The sequence below is a fragment of the Bombus pyrosoma genome, linkage group LG7 (genome assembly GCF_014825855.1).
Source record: "Bombus pyrosoma isolate SC7728 linkage group LG7, ASM1482585v1, whole genome shotgun sequence".
In the NCBI taxonomy this organism is placed as follows: Eukaryota; Metazoa; Arthropoda; class Insecta; order Hymenoptera; family Apidae; genus Bombus; species Bombus pyrosoma.
This window is the reverse complement of record NC_057776.1, coordinates 6,559,763-6,576,195: the sequence shown is the minus strand read 5'-3', so window position 1 is coordinate 6,576,195 and position 16,433 is coordinate 6,559,763. Positions and strand designations below refer to the sequence as shown.

Genomic DNA, 16,433 nt, shown 5'->3' with positions numbered 1-16,433 from the left:
ATAAAAATGATAAATAGAACATGTATCATCATATATGTCAAACAGATATTGAAGGGAAGTAATACAAGGATGTGTTTAGTTGAGACATATAAAATTGCTCACAAAATATCTCAACCATTTATTCATTGCGAATTCATTTCTTAAGAGTGAAATTATATCATGCTAGTAATTTTACTAATTACCAGTATATTTTCAATTATTTATCGAAATCACGCGATAATAATATTTTTATGAATTCCGCATAATATGTCGATAAAAAGCTATAAATAACTTTCTTCTGATTCAATACCACGTCATTGGATAACAGTTGCACGCGTGCAGAACGGAATAGCTGCATACGAAAAGACTCGATGGTCAAATTTGCGTAGCGTTAGTCTTGTTTAGGATTCCGTTTTTGCTGATTTTGACGAGATGGTGAAGTAGCCTGACTTGGCACAGGTTCGACGATAGCTTGAAGATTAGGAATTTCGCCTGCGGTATCACAGCAGTCATTCATTATAATTCCAGTACCTGAATGAATAAAGGCAAGACTTCCCTCACTGGAAGAAGCTAAACTAGCCGACAATGGAGGTGATCTTTCTTTAGGCGATGCTGAAGAAGCTAGATTGTTTACAGTAGTATTATTACAAGTTGCTGCTTCTAATGTTCCATGAAGTTCAAGTATACGGCCTTCGAGAAGAAGGTTTATTTCAGCTTGTGCTTTATATTTTGACTCGACGGCTTCCAATTCAGCTTCATGTTGATCTTTTGTTTCTTGTAAAAGCCGTTGCAGTTCTACAAGTTGCGCTTCTTTTCGTGCTTCTTTGTTTTCTAGTTCAGTTAAACGTATTTTTAAAGCTTCTACAAGGGATATTCGCGATTCCAACTGTCGTCGTAAATCTATGCGAACACCAATTTATATTTTACATTATTTGTTTCAAATATGTTCTTATATTTGTGAATAATTGAAATTTGCTTACTAGTTAATTCTTCTGCGTATGACTTTTGTATTTGTGTTACTTCTTGTTTTGTCATTGGTGAAAGACCCCCTGTACTTTCTTGTAATTTTGTTTGCGCCTGTAGATATATAAAAATAAATTTAATATATCATGCAAAGATATACATGTAATTTTTAATAATACCTCTGCAAGTAAAAGAAATTTCTTCTGTACAGTATCAAGAGTACGTTCTAGCTCTTTACTGCGATTTGCAGCTTTTAAAGCTACTCTTAGTTGATGACCTGCATCGAACAGGGAAGCTTCCGTAGACTGAATTCGCTGTTCACAGTCTGCTACCTTTTTTTGTTCATTCTTTAGTTTGACTTCTACAGATTCGAGACGATCCTTCAGTATTTGATTCTGTCGTTGTTCTTCTACACACTGTACGTTATTACTCCCATTACTATACAAATTTCTACTAATAATACAATCAGTAGAATTTTCATAGACATTACCTTAGTCTGCCAGTGGTGTAATGCATCTTTGTATTGATCTTCAGCTTGGCAAGCTTCTCTCTTGTTACGTTCTAATTCAGCTTTTAAACTCTCTACTTCTTTTTCCATTATTTTTAAACGATCAGTCTACATGATAAGAATTTCGTATTTAACAATAGAAAGAATTAAAAATATTACCGAACCTTACTTTGAACAAATAGTGTCAACTGACCAAAGCATAATTATGTTCTTCTAACGCACGCGAATCCCTTAGTTTGCCAAGAAGCCGTCGATTACGTTCGGCATGTACTTCTCTACGTTGCCGTTCGAACTGTAGTTGCATTTGCATAAGCTGTAACAACTGACTCGCACATTCGACATCGAAAGTATCTTCTTCTGCTACTTCATCTTCCCCACCATTTTCTTTTCTTTGTTTCTGCTTAATTGCATTTGTCCCTTCGAAGAAAAAATACGTAATTCACAATTCTGTTGATTTACAATAAGACTTGTTATTAAACTTTACTTTCTACTAACTCATTTTTTCGCCAGAATAATTACTACCGTGCGTGCAAGTTTCAACATATCGATCAAGCATTGCAGTTGGTGATAATCTAAATTCGGTATCTTGTACAGAACGTTTTTGTAAATTCATTTGCGTCTTTTGTTCCAAAATTCCTAGCAATAAATCTTCATATGGAAGCAGATCGGATGTTTGGGTTGCTGTATCTTCCAGTTTTTTATGAACTTTGATATCAGGACAAGATTTGCTTTCTCGAATCTGTAAATGCATATATATTTTTATCATATTAAAATTTTTTTCTGCAACAAATATTGCATATCTTACTTTGTAAAGAGAATTCAAATTTAAATGTTGTGTTGAAGCTTGGCTTTGAGAATATAAACGTAGCTGATAAACCTTTTGAGACAAATCTGCAAAAGCATTTTGCATTTTTTCATTATGGTGTTCTTGTTGTTCGACTAATTTTGAACTTTCAAATTTTCCAGTAGTTTGAGAGCTTACAATTTCTAAAACCTACACAATGCAATTTTGTATAAACATATCGTACCAATATTCATTAATGCACAATATTCTTACATACAAAAGTACATAAAATACAGAACCTCTTGATCTTCTTGCCAAGAATCGTTTTTCCCATTTTGATTTGTGTTCATTTCTGGAAATCTTCCATCTTCATCAACGTTGATAGATGACTTGGTTTGACTAATGGCTTGTCTATCTGCGATAATTTTACTTAGCTTGTGCGAAAAAAATCCATGTGCATTATTTGTATCCCCACTTCCAATTATGGAGCTAGATACAGACGGATTTAAAGGGATTGGTGTGGATGGTCGTGAACTTGATCCTACTGTACCATTACCAAATCCAGTAAGAGCACGAACTGCGCAAGAACCAGTAGGTTTCGGCATCTTTCGTAAATCCTATGTACACAATTTTAAATATTATCCGATTTAGTTTGTTCATTCTCGAAAGTTCTAAAGTATACCTTAACAGGAGTTGTTTCTGGAGTGGCTTCGACTGCAGCTTCCGGTGGAGACGTACCGCTTCTGTTATTGTTAGGTGTTGAAGGAGTAGACCGTTGTTCATGAGATGTAACTGGAAATTGCGGACTATGTGGCGGCACTGTCATACTCGGCGACCAAAATGTATCATCTTCACCATTACTGATTTCTGATGGTGCTATCCCTCCACTAACGTTTATTGGAGTACATATAGAAGAGTAATCTAGAACATGTACTGATACTGTAAATATTTGTACATTCATAGTTATATATTATAATAAAACTCACAAACCTAAAGGTGGCGTAGAACGTGAATTTATAGTACGAAATATTTCTCCTCGACATTTATCTAATGTAAAACGACCACATTCTGCTATAACATCATGATGTTCCATCTTTTTCCATCTAAAAATAATAGACTAACAATAAATATAAAATCCTTTCTCTGAATTACGACTACTTTCATAATACGAAATATATCTACCTAGCAGCAGAAATCTCTGTATCTTTAGATGCAGTAACAAGTAAAGGGTGCATGCGTACAGAATCTAGCATTGGTCTAATTGTATGAATAAAAGTAGCAGGTTGATCCTGTTGTTGTTGTCTCAAATATGAAATGAAGTTGCAAGGATACATGGCATATAATCTGTGAAATAAATTATATAGTCCCACCTACAAGAAATTCAAGAAACATCAATAAACCTTCCTTACTTTTATAAATAAATACTAATACTTACTTGCAAATGTAATAAATATAAATGATTCTTATCTATTGTCCCAGTTATTGTTGTTGAAGTAAAACGCATAGGAGATGAAAACACAGATGATAACTGATGATAATAATAAGAGGCCAATCGACCAAATACTTCAAAAATTTCTGTGAGGTACGGCCCTAAAGCAGCAGGTAACATCGGTAATAACATCACCAAGAGAAGAAGCGCACTCATAAGAGATAATGTATCTGCTTCCATCTAAAAACATATTAACTTGAGAGTTATCATCAATTCAATATATTCTTTAGTTATTTTAGAAAAATTGAATTCTACCTTAAGTAACCTAAGTAAATCTCGAAATAAAGTATGACTGGCAAGCTTGTATAACCAAGTTGGCTGACGACGGGCAATATGACCTAACAAAGTAAGGGTTTGAATTCTTTGGCTGCTACTTCCAGATTTGGAAAGAGCTTCCGACAAACGATCTAAGAGATGCTTGTCATGTGGATCACGAACACCAGCTAATACCTCAACAGCTCTTAAGGAATTTGTGGACAGATAATAATCAAAAAGACCATTTACCAACCAATTGTCTTTTGCTGAAAAATTTAAGAAACCATGAAAAACAAAAGGCAAGATTATGAGATATCTTTCAATTCATAATCTTACTTACTAGATAAAAAAAGTTCATGGAATACTTTTTTTATTTCTTCTACCTCCGTAAGTTTGTTAGATTCCAATAAATTGAACAGATCAGCTATGCCTATTGAATTAATGTTCATCTTGATGATAGTTGGTATTCCAGTATGGACAAATGATACTTATCCTAATCGTCTGATCATATAGTGGAAGTAGAAGTGACTTTATAAAACCTAATTTCATCCATCTGTCATTTGTTATGTAAAACTGGCTTCATTAGAAGCAGAAAAAATTTTGGAATACCTGTAACAGTAAGAGCATAACATCTCAGAAGATTTATACAGAAGAAGAAATACAAAAAGGATAAAGTTCTTTTAATTTCAACTATCACGAACTGTCAATTTCATATATAAATCGGCATTTAGATTTTGATGCTATAATCCGACATAGAAATAATCTTCAACGGTACGAATCTCTCGGTCGTTCAACAAAGAATTTCATATACGATATTTTTGTATTATCAATGAATATTTCATTCTGTATGCATAAAAAAAAAATTTTGTCGGTTCGGTCCTATGATATTCATAAAAAGGTCATTCAGAACCATGTTTGCAAAAGAGAAATACTTCTTGTAAATACCATTTCGACTTTTTAATAATGCATCAAACCTTGGTTTCGATAATGATTATATTAACAAAAATTAACAAGTTAACTTACCCGAAATTCATCGAGTACTTCAAGCAATTTTACGAGTTCTATGGCGACTTGTACACCATCGCAGATATATCATAGACTGGTACGCATTGATATTGGTACAATACCAGCAGCGCTACGATCGCTCAACAATTCCATGTACGTTCCAAAAATTATTCAAATTTCAACAGCTCTCTTTCTAGTGTATTTTATAACAATCACTATAATTAAATGTTTACAGAGAGAACATTTTTTCTTTGGACTCTGAGAGAGAACACAAATAGTCTTTATGCAATTATTTTCTATTCTTATATTGCTTTTTCAGCTCACTGAGTACTCTATCTTTATATCTCTATGATCCCAATTCAATGAGTTTCAAAGTGTTTTAGAAATACAGTTGCTGACAAAAGTATTTGAACGTGATTATAATAGAAAACTTATCATACAAAACTTTTATGATCTGTCCAACGAACTTGATTGCTGAACTTGAAAACTTGATTGCTGCGGCTGTACTTAAATGCAGCAACCACAATCGTATACACGTTTATATGATCGTGGCAGCAATTAAGATTTGTTTACGTTCACTGTCTCGTTTCGTTGGACAAACTATATAATACATTTCCAAATACATATATATATATACATGTGTATATATATATATATATATATATATATATATATATACACATTTTCAAATTTCTCTCAAACATTACCAATATAATCATTATTCTCGAGTTTCGTTACATTGCTAATGAAATTTAAAACTAATTCGTGTAACACATATAATATATATTAAATTTATAAGAGGTTTCTAAATGTTTGAATATACTTTCGTAAATAACTACACCACTATTAGTGGTATTAAAAGTAACATACAAAGTTCTATAAAAATACATCAAATTGTTTATCTGCATTACATCTTTTCTATGCTTAAATGCTTTCAACTGGTATAATAGCATTATTACATGGCAGCACTAAACTTGTGTTGTGTAGAAAATATGGCGTAAAGTGAACGTTGCACATGTCTCTTAGTGATTTCGGTAAGAGTTCAAGTATTACAGTGAAAAATTTCTCTATCGACATACAAGAAAACTACATCGTTTATTCATCCATATGATAAAAGAACCTAAAAATGATTAACGAATTTGAAATGCGAGAGTCATTCAAGAGTAAGTCATTTTAAAAAGTTGAGATGAAACAAGAACAGAGGAGTATTTGGCAAACTATTTCATAAGATTTTTATTACGTTTATTCTTATTAGTGTCGGGTTAGTTAACAAACTGGCGTCGCATCAATTGAATGTTTCCATTTCTTTTTAGGCTAATTAATATAATCCAACAGTCATACGTATCGATAGGCAACAGTTTCGTTCGTCGTGTGATGAAAACGTTTGTACTCTTGTTCTAACCCTTAAAAATGGGTCATTTTGACCCGACGTTAAAAACCTATCTTTTCGAAAATAATGACGAAAAGATAACAAAATTTACATATATATATATACCGGGTCACATTCGAACCTATGCTAAAAGCCTTTTTTTTTTTTAAATAATATCACTAACAAAATTTACATATGTATGTACTGAGTCATATTTGAGCTGATGCAAAAAAATATTTTTCAAAAATAATGACAAAGAATAAGAAAATTTAGTGATGCATATACTGGATCATTTTTGATCCGTCTCCGGCATTTTCAGAAGGTCCGGGCTCCGAGGGTTTTAACTCGGTTCCACTGGCACGAGAGCGCATTCCGATCTCCTGAGTTATTACGCAGCCGATTTTCGTTCGTCTAGCCAATCGCTTTTTCATCGCATAAACATTTCGTTTCAACCGCGCTAACACAGTCCTCTTCTCGTCTAATTGGCCCCACAACACAGTAACACCGGTAAAAGTGTGAAAAATATTTGTCTGTGCTTGGCATTTCGTGGATTCTTCGTATTGTGACTTGTTTACAGTATGTGTTGTTTTTATTAAGAGTAAATGAAGTACTGTTACACGACGACGTTTTAACACATTATTCGTATGAGATTAGCTAAGGATTAGGACATTAAATTTCGATCACGCATTCCTCATTAAAGAAAACGTTAGTTTTGTTGGTTTGAATAAAAGAAAAGAATGGTCGTCTTGTTTGTGTTTACGAAAAATGTAAGAAGAAGTGACTTTTATTGCTACTTTCAGCGACTGTAACAATAAGAAGTTATTGGTGAAATGTAATTTAATACGATATATATTTTTATATATACATATCTCAAGTTGAAAATGTTAGTTTTTAAAACTTTTTTTTTGAAACGTTGAGTTCGATGGAATGTTAATTGTAATTTTATATTGTTCTGAAATCTTTTAGATTGAAACAATAAAGAAGTATATGTGGACTGGACTCTTACGTATATATATTGCTAGTAAGTATTAAAAGTGAATGTAACTCTGCTGAGAGATATTATAAATATCAAGAATGACTTGTATTCATTGTAATTATAGACTATTCTTTATATTTTATTACACTAACAAAAAATTATTATACCATATTGTGTTCGTAAACTATCATTTGTATTTGTAATAAAAAGTAATTTTCTTTTGTTTTTCTTAATTTTCTATTAGGAAATTAAGTCCAGCTTTTTTTAAACTTAATATAACTCACTTTCATTTATTTGGCAGTTGTACAAAAAGAAAAGTGTAGAATAGGGAAGTGGCAATAGAGTGAGGAAGAAAGAGGAAAAGAGGGGGGAATTCTGATGTCGGAGAAGAGAGCCATTTTCCAAGTCTTCGTTTAGACATTCTAAATATAACTGGAGGCTCTATAGGCTTTCCTTACTGTGTCATACTGTGCAGAGTAGTATCTTACTGTGTTGCGTAGATCTCGCTCATTTTCTACCTTTAGTATGGCATAATGCCAATTTTATTTGTCTGAAAATTACTGATCCATTTGTAACATTATCTCTAAATATCATATTTGTTAATTAAAAGCGACTATTCCTTTACTTTCTATACATTTAGGGTAATACTTATTTAGTCTTTTTGTTGATTAATAATCTTGATATATGTTAAAAACAATATAAGTAAAGTATAATTAATTTATTGGAATTTTAATATTTTCATGCTATTCATATTGAAGTATTTCAATTAATGTATAATTTGTTTAAAAGTAATTTGTTTCTTTTCTAAGGAACAAATACTAATTAATGTTGTGTAAGCTAAAATGATATTAAATTACATAATTTTTTTAGAATCTATATAAGGTACTATATTGTGTCTTCTTTGATATCTAATATATATTATTTTTAGACAGAAATCTCATTCAAATATTGTATGTTGTATCTAATTTTTTATTACAGACCATGGTTTGTAGAGCTGGTCAAATATGTTTCATTCAGTGCAATCTACCCGGAGTTAAAAATAAAATCTTTACTACTGATAGACTTCTGCTTCATGAATCTACCCGTGGTGAGGATCTTTATGTTTATATTGGAGAGCAGTATCAAATACAACCAGACAGTTTTAAGTTGTATTTAGTATCAGGTGGAAAATTGGTTAGTAATTATATCTCTTTTTGTTCTATTGTTAGTACAATCATTTATCAATGGTTTAATGTTTTGTTCATGTAGAAGTTAAAGTTGTTTTATTGCTATTAGATTGATTTATCAGAAAAGAAAGATAAAACAATGTCAGAAATTGGTGTGGATTTTTCTTTTGATCGAGAATCATCAACTGAGCATAAGCACACACTTGTAGTTATGGATCCAGCAGATATTTTGATGCAGAAACAATTTCGCCAACAGACTGCATATAATGCATATAATCCTCCACCACCATCTCCTAATCATTCATCAGTGTGGGGTGAAGATAATAATGTTGATTTTAAAAGTCTTATTAAGTCTGAAATAAGTATGTAATATTTATTTTATATTTTTGTAATAAGATGTGTATTATCATTAATTGTTTATTTTTTAAAGGCTATGTCGGTTTAGTCAATCAAGCAATGACATGTTACTTAAATAGTCTATTACAAGCGTTATATATGACTCCTGAGTTTCGGAATGCATTGTACAATTGGGAATATGTAGAAGGATCAGAAAAAGATGAAGCTAATAGTATTCCATATCAACTACAGAAATTATTTTTAAATTTACAGGTATTAATATTATCTACAGATATTTACAAGATTAATAAATGTATGGTTGTTGCAAAATATTTAATAAATATTTACGTTTATAGACATCAACGAAATCAGCAGTGGAAACTACAGCACTAACAAAAAGTTTTGGTTGGGATTCGACAGAAGCTTGGCAACAACATGATATTCAAGAACTATGTAGAGTTATGTTTGATGCTTTAGAACAAAAATTTAAAAATACGGAACAAGCTGATTTAATAAACAGACTTTATGAAGGTATATATTTATCCAAATGGTACATATATATCTGAAAATATGGTATATATATCTGACTATAGAATATATATATCTGAAACATCTAGATATATCAGAAATGAGTTTCTAATTTGATTTTTATATTGTTAGGAAAGATGATTGATTATGTTAAATGTCTTGAGTGTGGTACTGAAAAATCTAGAGAAGACACTTTTCTTGATATACCATTACCAGTAAGACCTTTTGGTAGTAATGTGGCATACACAAGTGTGGTAAGTATATATAATGTTATATTTTAATATATGAATTGAATTTATATAAAAATTTATTTTTGTAATAGGAAGAAGCTTTAAGAGCATTTGTTCAGCATGAAATTTTGGAAGGAAGCAATCAGTATCATTGCGAAAAATGTAATAAAAAATGTGATGCTCATAAAGGATTAAAATTCACAAAATTTCCCTATCTTCTGACACTTCATCTTAAACGATTCGATTTTGATTTCAAAACCTTTCATAGAATAAAACTTAATGATAAGTGAGTGCATATAAATTGTCCTCTTTAATCATTTTTTATCAGTCTTATACTTTCATACTAAACTTTTAATTTTAGGGTTACTTTTCCAGATACATTAAATTTAAATTCTTTTATTGCTTCTATGCCAAATCAAGAATCTCCGAGTACTGACGAAAATATTAGTTTAGCGAAATGCGACGATAACTCTATAACAGATAGCGGCACATTAGATGATGATTGTCCTCCCTGTGAAAACAGTCTTCCTAATAGTAATCATTCAACAAATCATGACCAAGATGATGATGAAGGTATATTGATTCCATAAATTATATGCATTCCATAATTAATACCTATTCAAGTAGTTTATTTTTAGGTATAGATATGAGTAATGGACCTTCAACGTCGAATTGTGCTGTGCATAATCATGAAAACGAAAAAAATCGTAGCAGTAATGCAGCAAAAGGACCTTACAATTATGAATTGTTCTCAATTATGATTCATAGCGGTAGTGCTAGTGGTGGTCATTATTATGCTTATATAAAAGATTTTAGAACAAACGAATGGTTTTGTTTCAATGATCAAAGCGTAACACAGGTATTTGCAAATGTCTATTTTATATTATGTAATACTTTTAAAAAGGAGTATTAAAATGTGTGGTTATATTACAGATAACTCATGACGATATTCAGAAAACGTATGGTGGTGGTTCAACCAGGTCATATTTTACTGGAGCTTATAGTAGTACTAATGCGTACATGCTCATGTATAGACAAATTGATTCTGCTCGCAATGCTTTGCCCATACAAGTGCAAGATTTTCCAAAACATATACAGGAATTGTTGAAAAAGATGAAAGAAAATGAAGATAACGACAGGGAGAGTCGTGAAAAAGATCTTGCAACACCTAAGGTGAAAGTATATTGTCAACATCCTATAGAAGATAAGAGAATGAATATTAGACTTTCCTTTTCGCCTAATGTTACATGGGCTCAAACGACAAAGATTGTTTATAAGAATTTTTGCTTGGACGATATAGTGAGCTTAAATCAATGTCGTTTAGTTGTTTACGATCACAATAATGAGTTAATCGTGGCTAGTTACGAAGGTAGAGAAAATGAAACGTTTGCAAGTATTTGGGGTAATCGAGTGAATCGGTATAGTTTATTATTAGAAATACGTGATAAAGATCAAAAATTCGAGCCACACCTACGAGGTGGTACGTATTTATTTATATATATGTATATATATCTTTTTAGTAGAAAGAAAAATAATGTTTTTCTGTTATTTGATAGGTATTGTAACTAAAGTGTACGTCGTCGACGTATCAAGAAAGAAGCTTATTGAAGGACCATTAAATGTACGAGGTTTATTTACACAAACAGTGAGAGAATATAAACAGGTGGTAGGAAAATTTATTAATATGGATCCGGGCGACATGAAAATAGTTTTACGAAAACACGGAACAGATGCGATACTCGTACAGAATGACGACGCTATATTAGCAGTTGCAGACTTTTGTAATTTAATTAAAGTCTTTGTATGTACGAATGCCGATGCCGAGTGTAATAAATCTTACTTTGAAACAACAATATGTGGTATTGCTGAACAGTTAGAAAACATTATAACACTACGTATAAAGTTACCTCCTAATTCAAGCAAAGGTAAGACGATTATTATATTTAATTATGAAACTAACATAATATTTCCTAAAATTATAGTTATATCATAATATTATATTTTGTTGAATGCAGAAATATTGGAAGAATTAAATATTCCAATGTTAGACGAAGTGAATAAAGACAAAGAAAGACCTGTGACTGATAGTCCATCCAAAGTAAGCGTTACTGAACCGCATCGAGATGCTAGTACAAAATGCAACGAGACTTCAAAAAGTGGAAAGCTTGTTGAAGATACTTCAGTAAGAAATGCAAGCCCACAATTGGTAGAGGGTGAGGAATGGCATACTCCTGAACAAAGCAATAGCGAAGATAGTAGTCTCAGTGATAGTGACAAAACTTTAGTTGGAGATGCTCCAGGAGACGAAGACTTTCAATTACCTTATCTTCCATCGAGTACAAGTAATCGCGCCATTAAAATGTTAAACCAAGTTGGACTCGAAAACTGGGATAATATCATCGATGATTCAGAATATTATTTCAAAGCCACCCCATATACAAATCATAATGAGAAATGTATGTATCTTAAACTTGTTTTATAAAATATTTGAAATATAGAGAAATATATAGGGAAGATATTTAATGATGATTATTTTGATCACAGTTTTGAAAGTATTAGTGGATAAAAGAATGATATTCAATACTTTGAAGAAAAACTTAGAGCCGTACGTTGGTGTACCTGCAGAATATTTTAAAATTTGTCGTTATTTTGATGAATGTGGTGAATCAGAATGTAGCTGTTTACTTAGTCAACTTGTTTCTTATGAAGATGGAGAGAAACTTTGGATAGAAATAGGACGGGCTTTACGTAATGGTGAATTTACAGTAAAATTACATCAGTTTTTCCTTGATTCAGCTAAGGTACGAATACACAAATTATTAAGATCTTTTATAAAAATTCTTTATTTTTTTACTATAAATGATGTTTCTTTTCGACACTTTCTACAGAGTAAATTTTTGTTCGAATGGATAGTCTCGGAAGACATGACTGTTGGGCAGGCGAAAAAAGAGATTCTTGCAGAAATGAAAAGAAGATATAATATAGAAATACCATACGAAAGATGTCGATTAAGGGAAAAGTGTCTTGTGTTACCTTCAAAAGTACTTTTAGATCATCAAAAGTTTAAAGATTTCCAATATTATTCTCAATTTGAAATGATTGTACAAGAGTTACCTGATAAAGATCCAGTTACCAATAGCAATCAAGTCATTGTTTTTGTCCGTCGCTGGTATCCTATAAAATTTCACATTGGTCCACCACAAGAAATCGTATTAGATGAAACGACCTTAAAAGAAATGATGAAAAAAGTAAGTGAACTGGATATTTTGTACATTTCCTAGTTACAAAAAACTAATTGGTAATTGAATTTAATAAAATGACCATATTGAATTTTGATTTAGTTATCTTTAATATCGGATATACCTGAAGAATATATAAATATAATAAGAGGGAAAGGTTCAGTACATATGCCTATTGTACGAATTGAGAATGAGGAAGACTGGATTGGATTAACAACTCTTGTTGAATTTAACGTTGAAGATGGTGCTGTGTTCTTATATAGGTATGTATGAAATAATTATGCTGGTATACACTAAAAGATTACAATGAGATGTCAGAATAGTTGATTCGTAAAATTTATGTCTAACAGAGATAGCAGGGAAACTTCACATCCATTAACTCAAGAAGAGTACGATGAAATCGCAATTCGAGAAGTATCACCTTCTTTACCACTTTCTTCCGTGTCACGTTGTAATGCGCGTAAAGAGAAAGCGCTTAGAATATATTTGGATGGTGAATGATCCTCCATTGAACATATGTTTAATAACACTGAAAAACAATTGTTAAATAGGCATGTGTGGGAGCATGAAACGTTTGCGTACAAAGTGATTAAATCGTGTCAGGTATTTGTGGAATTAAGTACTCAACAATTACAAAATATTCTGTGCTTCAGTAAGTCTTCAATATTTCAAAGCTTCCGCATCTCTAAAGCCTTTTGGCTCTTGGAATCGATCGGATTCGTAAAATTCTTCGACTTTGTGAAACACTACGCGTTACTAAGGGATTTCAGACCTCGATTATCTCGTTTCGTTTTAATGTGTTTCAAGATCATAAGGATCATGAAACTCTCAATAACGTACGGATTACTGATTTATAGAATCTCATTCAAGATTCTGATGAAAATAATGCAAGTGCTAACTAAGAGTGAATTATAAGAAAGAAAGAAGGGGAGGGGGAGGGGATTGAATTGCTTGGTGATAATCCGAATTTACACTATGAACTTCTTACAATACGTGTGTGTGTAACTGACGTACATATAATTGGAGTTCCTGCAGCTACATTATTTTCACAAATTCCTTGATATATTTCTTAATCCTAAGAATTTTGATATCTTCACATATCTGTATCAAAACGTTTTAGCTAATCGTCTTGTTTAAAGATGTTAAAGATTTTTAATGTCGAAATGCAGCACAGAGTATATTCATTTGTTGATAAAAAAAGAGAAAAAAACATTTATCTGACACAACAATAATTAACCCTTTTAATGCCAGTATAGGTTAAATCGCATTCTTATAATATAATAATATCATAAGTCCTGAGTTCAATCATTTAATTTGGTAGTAGTAGTGCTTGGATTTCGTTAGAAATTATTACTTTGAAACAACATTATGCATGCTATTGTTTTGAATGAATCAGCAGATACGTTCTATGAGATTTATTGATAATTGGTAATACAATTTTACATCTCATAATACTTGTTATTTACATATAGATTTGACGCTATTACTATCAAGTTAAAAAAAGATTTATCAGTATGAATATAGAGATCAATTTTGGCCAGGCATGTTATCCTATACAGTCTATTTTAATTTATTTAATTATGTATGTTTATCATTCATTACATGTTATTGGTACATGAAAATTTGTACCACTAGAAAAAACCAAAAAAGAACATTTAGCCATTTTTTGGCAATTGCTGCTATTTCCTACGAATTGAGTTTTCAATATAATGAAAATAAAAGATTTTCTCTTGGAAGGAAGTTCACCAAATTTACATTTTGTAGACCAATGCTTGTAAATAATAAAACTTATGAATCAAATATTGATATCTTTCTTCATATCAATATCACCATACATAAACAGAAATATATAAATATATATATATATAAATATATACATATAAAAATATGTTTTGTATTAAAATGTATGATAATGCAATGCATATACATAGCACATCATCCTTTTTGCATTTATCACCAGTTCAACTTGGCATTTTTTTGCTAATTCCACGCTATTAGAAAATTTTTGGTGCTGAAAGGGTTAAATACAAAGTTGTTGTTACTCCCTGTCACTATTAGAACGTTTTGATAGACTGTCTAAGACTTATCTATATTATTTCTTTGCAATTGTTTCACCATACGAGGTGAGTGCATTGAATTACTTAATCAACAATCGATAGATACTGAAAATTCTATAAATTAAAAAAAAAGAGAAATTTATATAGTATAGATATGTATTACCTTTGAGATATACTGATATCGATTGTTGTATGACAATTTTACAATGCTCTCACAATTTTCAACGTATAGCTGTAATTTATATTTATGACATATTTGTTACATGAAAGCCTAGTTCAAATCGTTCGTGTATGATTATACGATAACTTGTTATAAACATGACAATCTAGATGTTTATAGAGTAAGGAAAACACAAACAAAAAAAGTTGTAAGTTCAATGCTATAAAAATCTTGTTGATGGATATCATTATAATGATTGAAGAATTTATCTAATTCTTATTAATTGTATTTCAATTTATTAAATTTAAGACAATTTATCATTTCATTATAAACATTTAAAATTTTAGTAATGAGGCAATTGTATATATCGATATCTACAAGAAAGGAAGAAATGATAAATATTATTTCTTTCCTATCATATCATGTAAAGAAATTTTAAACAATAGGAAATTGGAAAAGTTGAAAATGGAAATTAATTAAAAAACCTAAACTTAAAAAATTATCTTTTATATAGCTTTATAGTTTCTTGTTTAATAATTGATTACATGTTTGTCATTACTACTTAATATACTCTAGTTTTATATTATCTCGCATCTATAATTATTTGTAATTTAACGAACTAGGCTTTGATATTGTTTAATGATTGTTTTTGTAATTACCAAATATTGGAACAGTGTCCCTTGTGCATAATAGTGGGTATGTGCGAATAATAAATTTGGAAATTTATAAAATTGCTGGAAAATTTTTGAAAAAGAGCTTATGCATTCTCTGCAATCCTTAAACTGATATTTTCATATTTATTTGTACCAATTTAATGAATCGTTTGTAAGACTGTAAGATTCATTTAATGGATTTGAAATTCTTTTTTTTCGTTTAGATGGTTCGAGTGTATTAAATTAATACTTTTTAAACTTTCTTCGCGGACAAAAAGGAATATCTCTTCGCTATTGTAAGATAAGACTATATTTAATATTTCGCTAATTTTTCGCGATATTTGCGTGTACCTACTACTATCTTAAGTATCTTTTTAAATATTTAAATTGGGCGTGAGTATTTCGCTGTCTTTTTGGTAATCGTTTGAAACATTTAAAGTATTTACGTATATTTATGTTAGTGGAGGAGTATACAAACGACGTTGAAGAATCATATATCCTTTTTGCGGATAAGTTCAACGCTCGATAATTGTAGCGCGCGGACTTTACAAGTTACGATTGTAGTTTCTATTGAATTCTTTTCATCATCGACAATTCAAATATTGTTCTTTGTATCATACACTATGATTACGAAATCAAATTATTATTTATAATTATTAATAATTGAATACCGAAGTGACTGAATTTTGTTTTTTGAATTTTACCGATGTTTCCTCTTTATTCATCTTTAATATGC

At 30.8% G+C, this 16,433-nt stretch overlaps 2 protein-coding genes across 18 annotated transcripts; one reads left to right on the top strand and one right to left on the bottom strand.

Annotated features, from left to right (window-relative positions):
- Nucleotides 1–94: 94 nt before the first annotated feature.
- LOC122569111 (hamartin) lies at nt 95–5,480 on the bottom strand. Of its 4 annotated transcripts, none has more exons than XM_043729646.1 (15): nt 5,002–5,480; nt 4,319–4,587; nt 3,979–4,244; nt 3,670–3,903; nt 3,417–3,604; nt 3,225–3,337; nt 2,917–3,167; nt 2,534–2,851; nt 2,328–2,444; nt 1,946–2,189; nt 1,644–1,867; nt 1,433–1,558; nt 1,122–1,358; nt 960–1,056; nt 95–879 (listed from the first exon to the last, which is right to left on the bottom strand). In XM_043729646.1, exons 2-15 carry the CDS (start codon nt 4,425–4,427, stop codon nt 371–373), a joined length of 3,033 nt encoding a protein of 1,010 aa, XP_043585581.1. In that variant the 5' UTR covers nt 4,428–4,587; nt 5,002–5,480; the 3' UTR covers nt 95–370. The 4 variants fall into 4 exon arrangements, with proteins under 4 accessions (XP_043585581.1, XP_043585579.1, XP_043585580.1 ...); XM_043729644.1 differs by having other exon boundaries at nt 2,256–2,444; nt 5,002–5,476; XM_043729645.1 differs by having other exon boundaries at nt 2,256–2,444; nt 2,917–3,155; nt 5,002–5,473.
- A 421-nt stretch (nt 5,481–5,901) lies between these two features.
- LOC122569089 (ubiquitin carboxyl-terminal hydrolase 47) lies at nt 5,902–16,376 on the top strand. 14 transcript variants are annotated; one of them, XM_043729596.1, is made up of 18 exons: nt 6,704–6,928; nt 7,153–7,235; nt 7,319–7,373; nt 8,307–8,501; nt 8,604–8,856; nt 8,925–9,103; nt 9,187–9,361; nt 9,491–9,612; nt 9,681–9,874; nt 9,950–10,161; nt 10,227–10,447; nt 10,522–11,068; nt 11,145–11,513; nt 11,604–12,044; nt 12,133–12,389; nt 12,477–12,836; nt 12,930–13,090; nt 13,178–16,376. In XM_043729596.1, exons 4-18 carry the CDS (start codon nt 8,310–8,312, stop codon nt 13,326–13,328), a joined length of 3,834 nt encoding a protein of 1,277 aa, XP_043585531.1. In that variant the 5' UTR covers nt 6,704–6,928; nt 7,153–7,235; nt 7,319–7,373; nt 8,307–8,309; the 3' UTR covers nt 13,329–16,376. The 14 variants fall into 14 exon arrangements, with proteins under 14 accessions (XP_043585535.1, XP_043585537.1, XP_043585540.1 ...); XM_043729602.1 differs by lacking the exons at nt 6,704–6,928; nt 7,153–7,235 and adding an exon at nt 5,935–6,017; XM_043729603.1 differs by lacking the exons at nt 6,704–6,928; nt 7,153–7,235 and adding an exon at nt 6,063–6,146.
- Nucleotides 16,377–16,433: the final 57 nt, after the last annotated feature.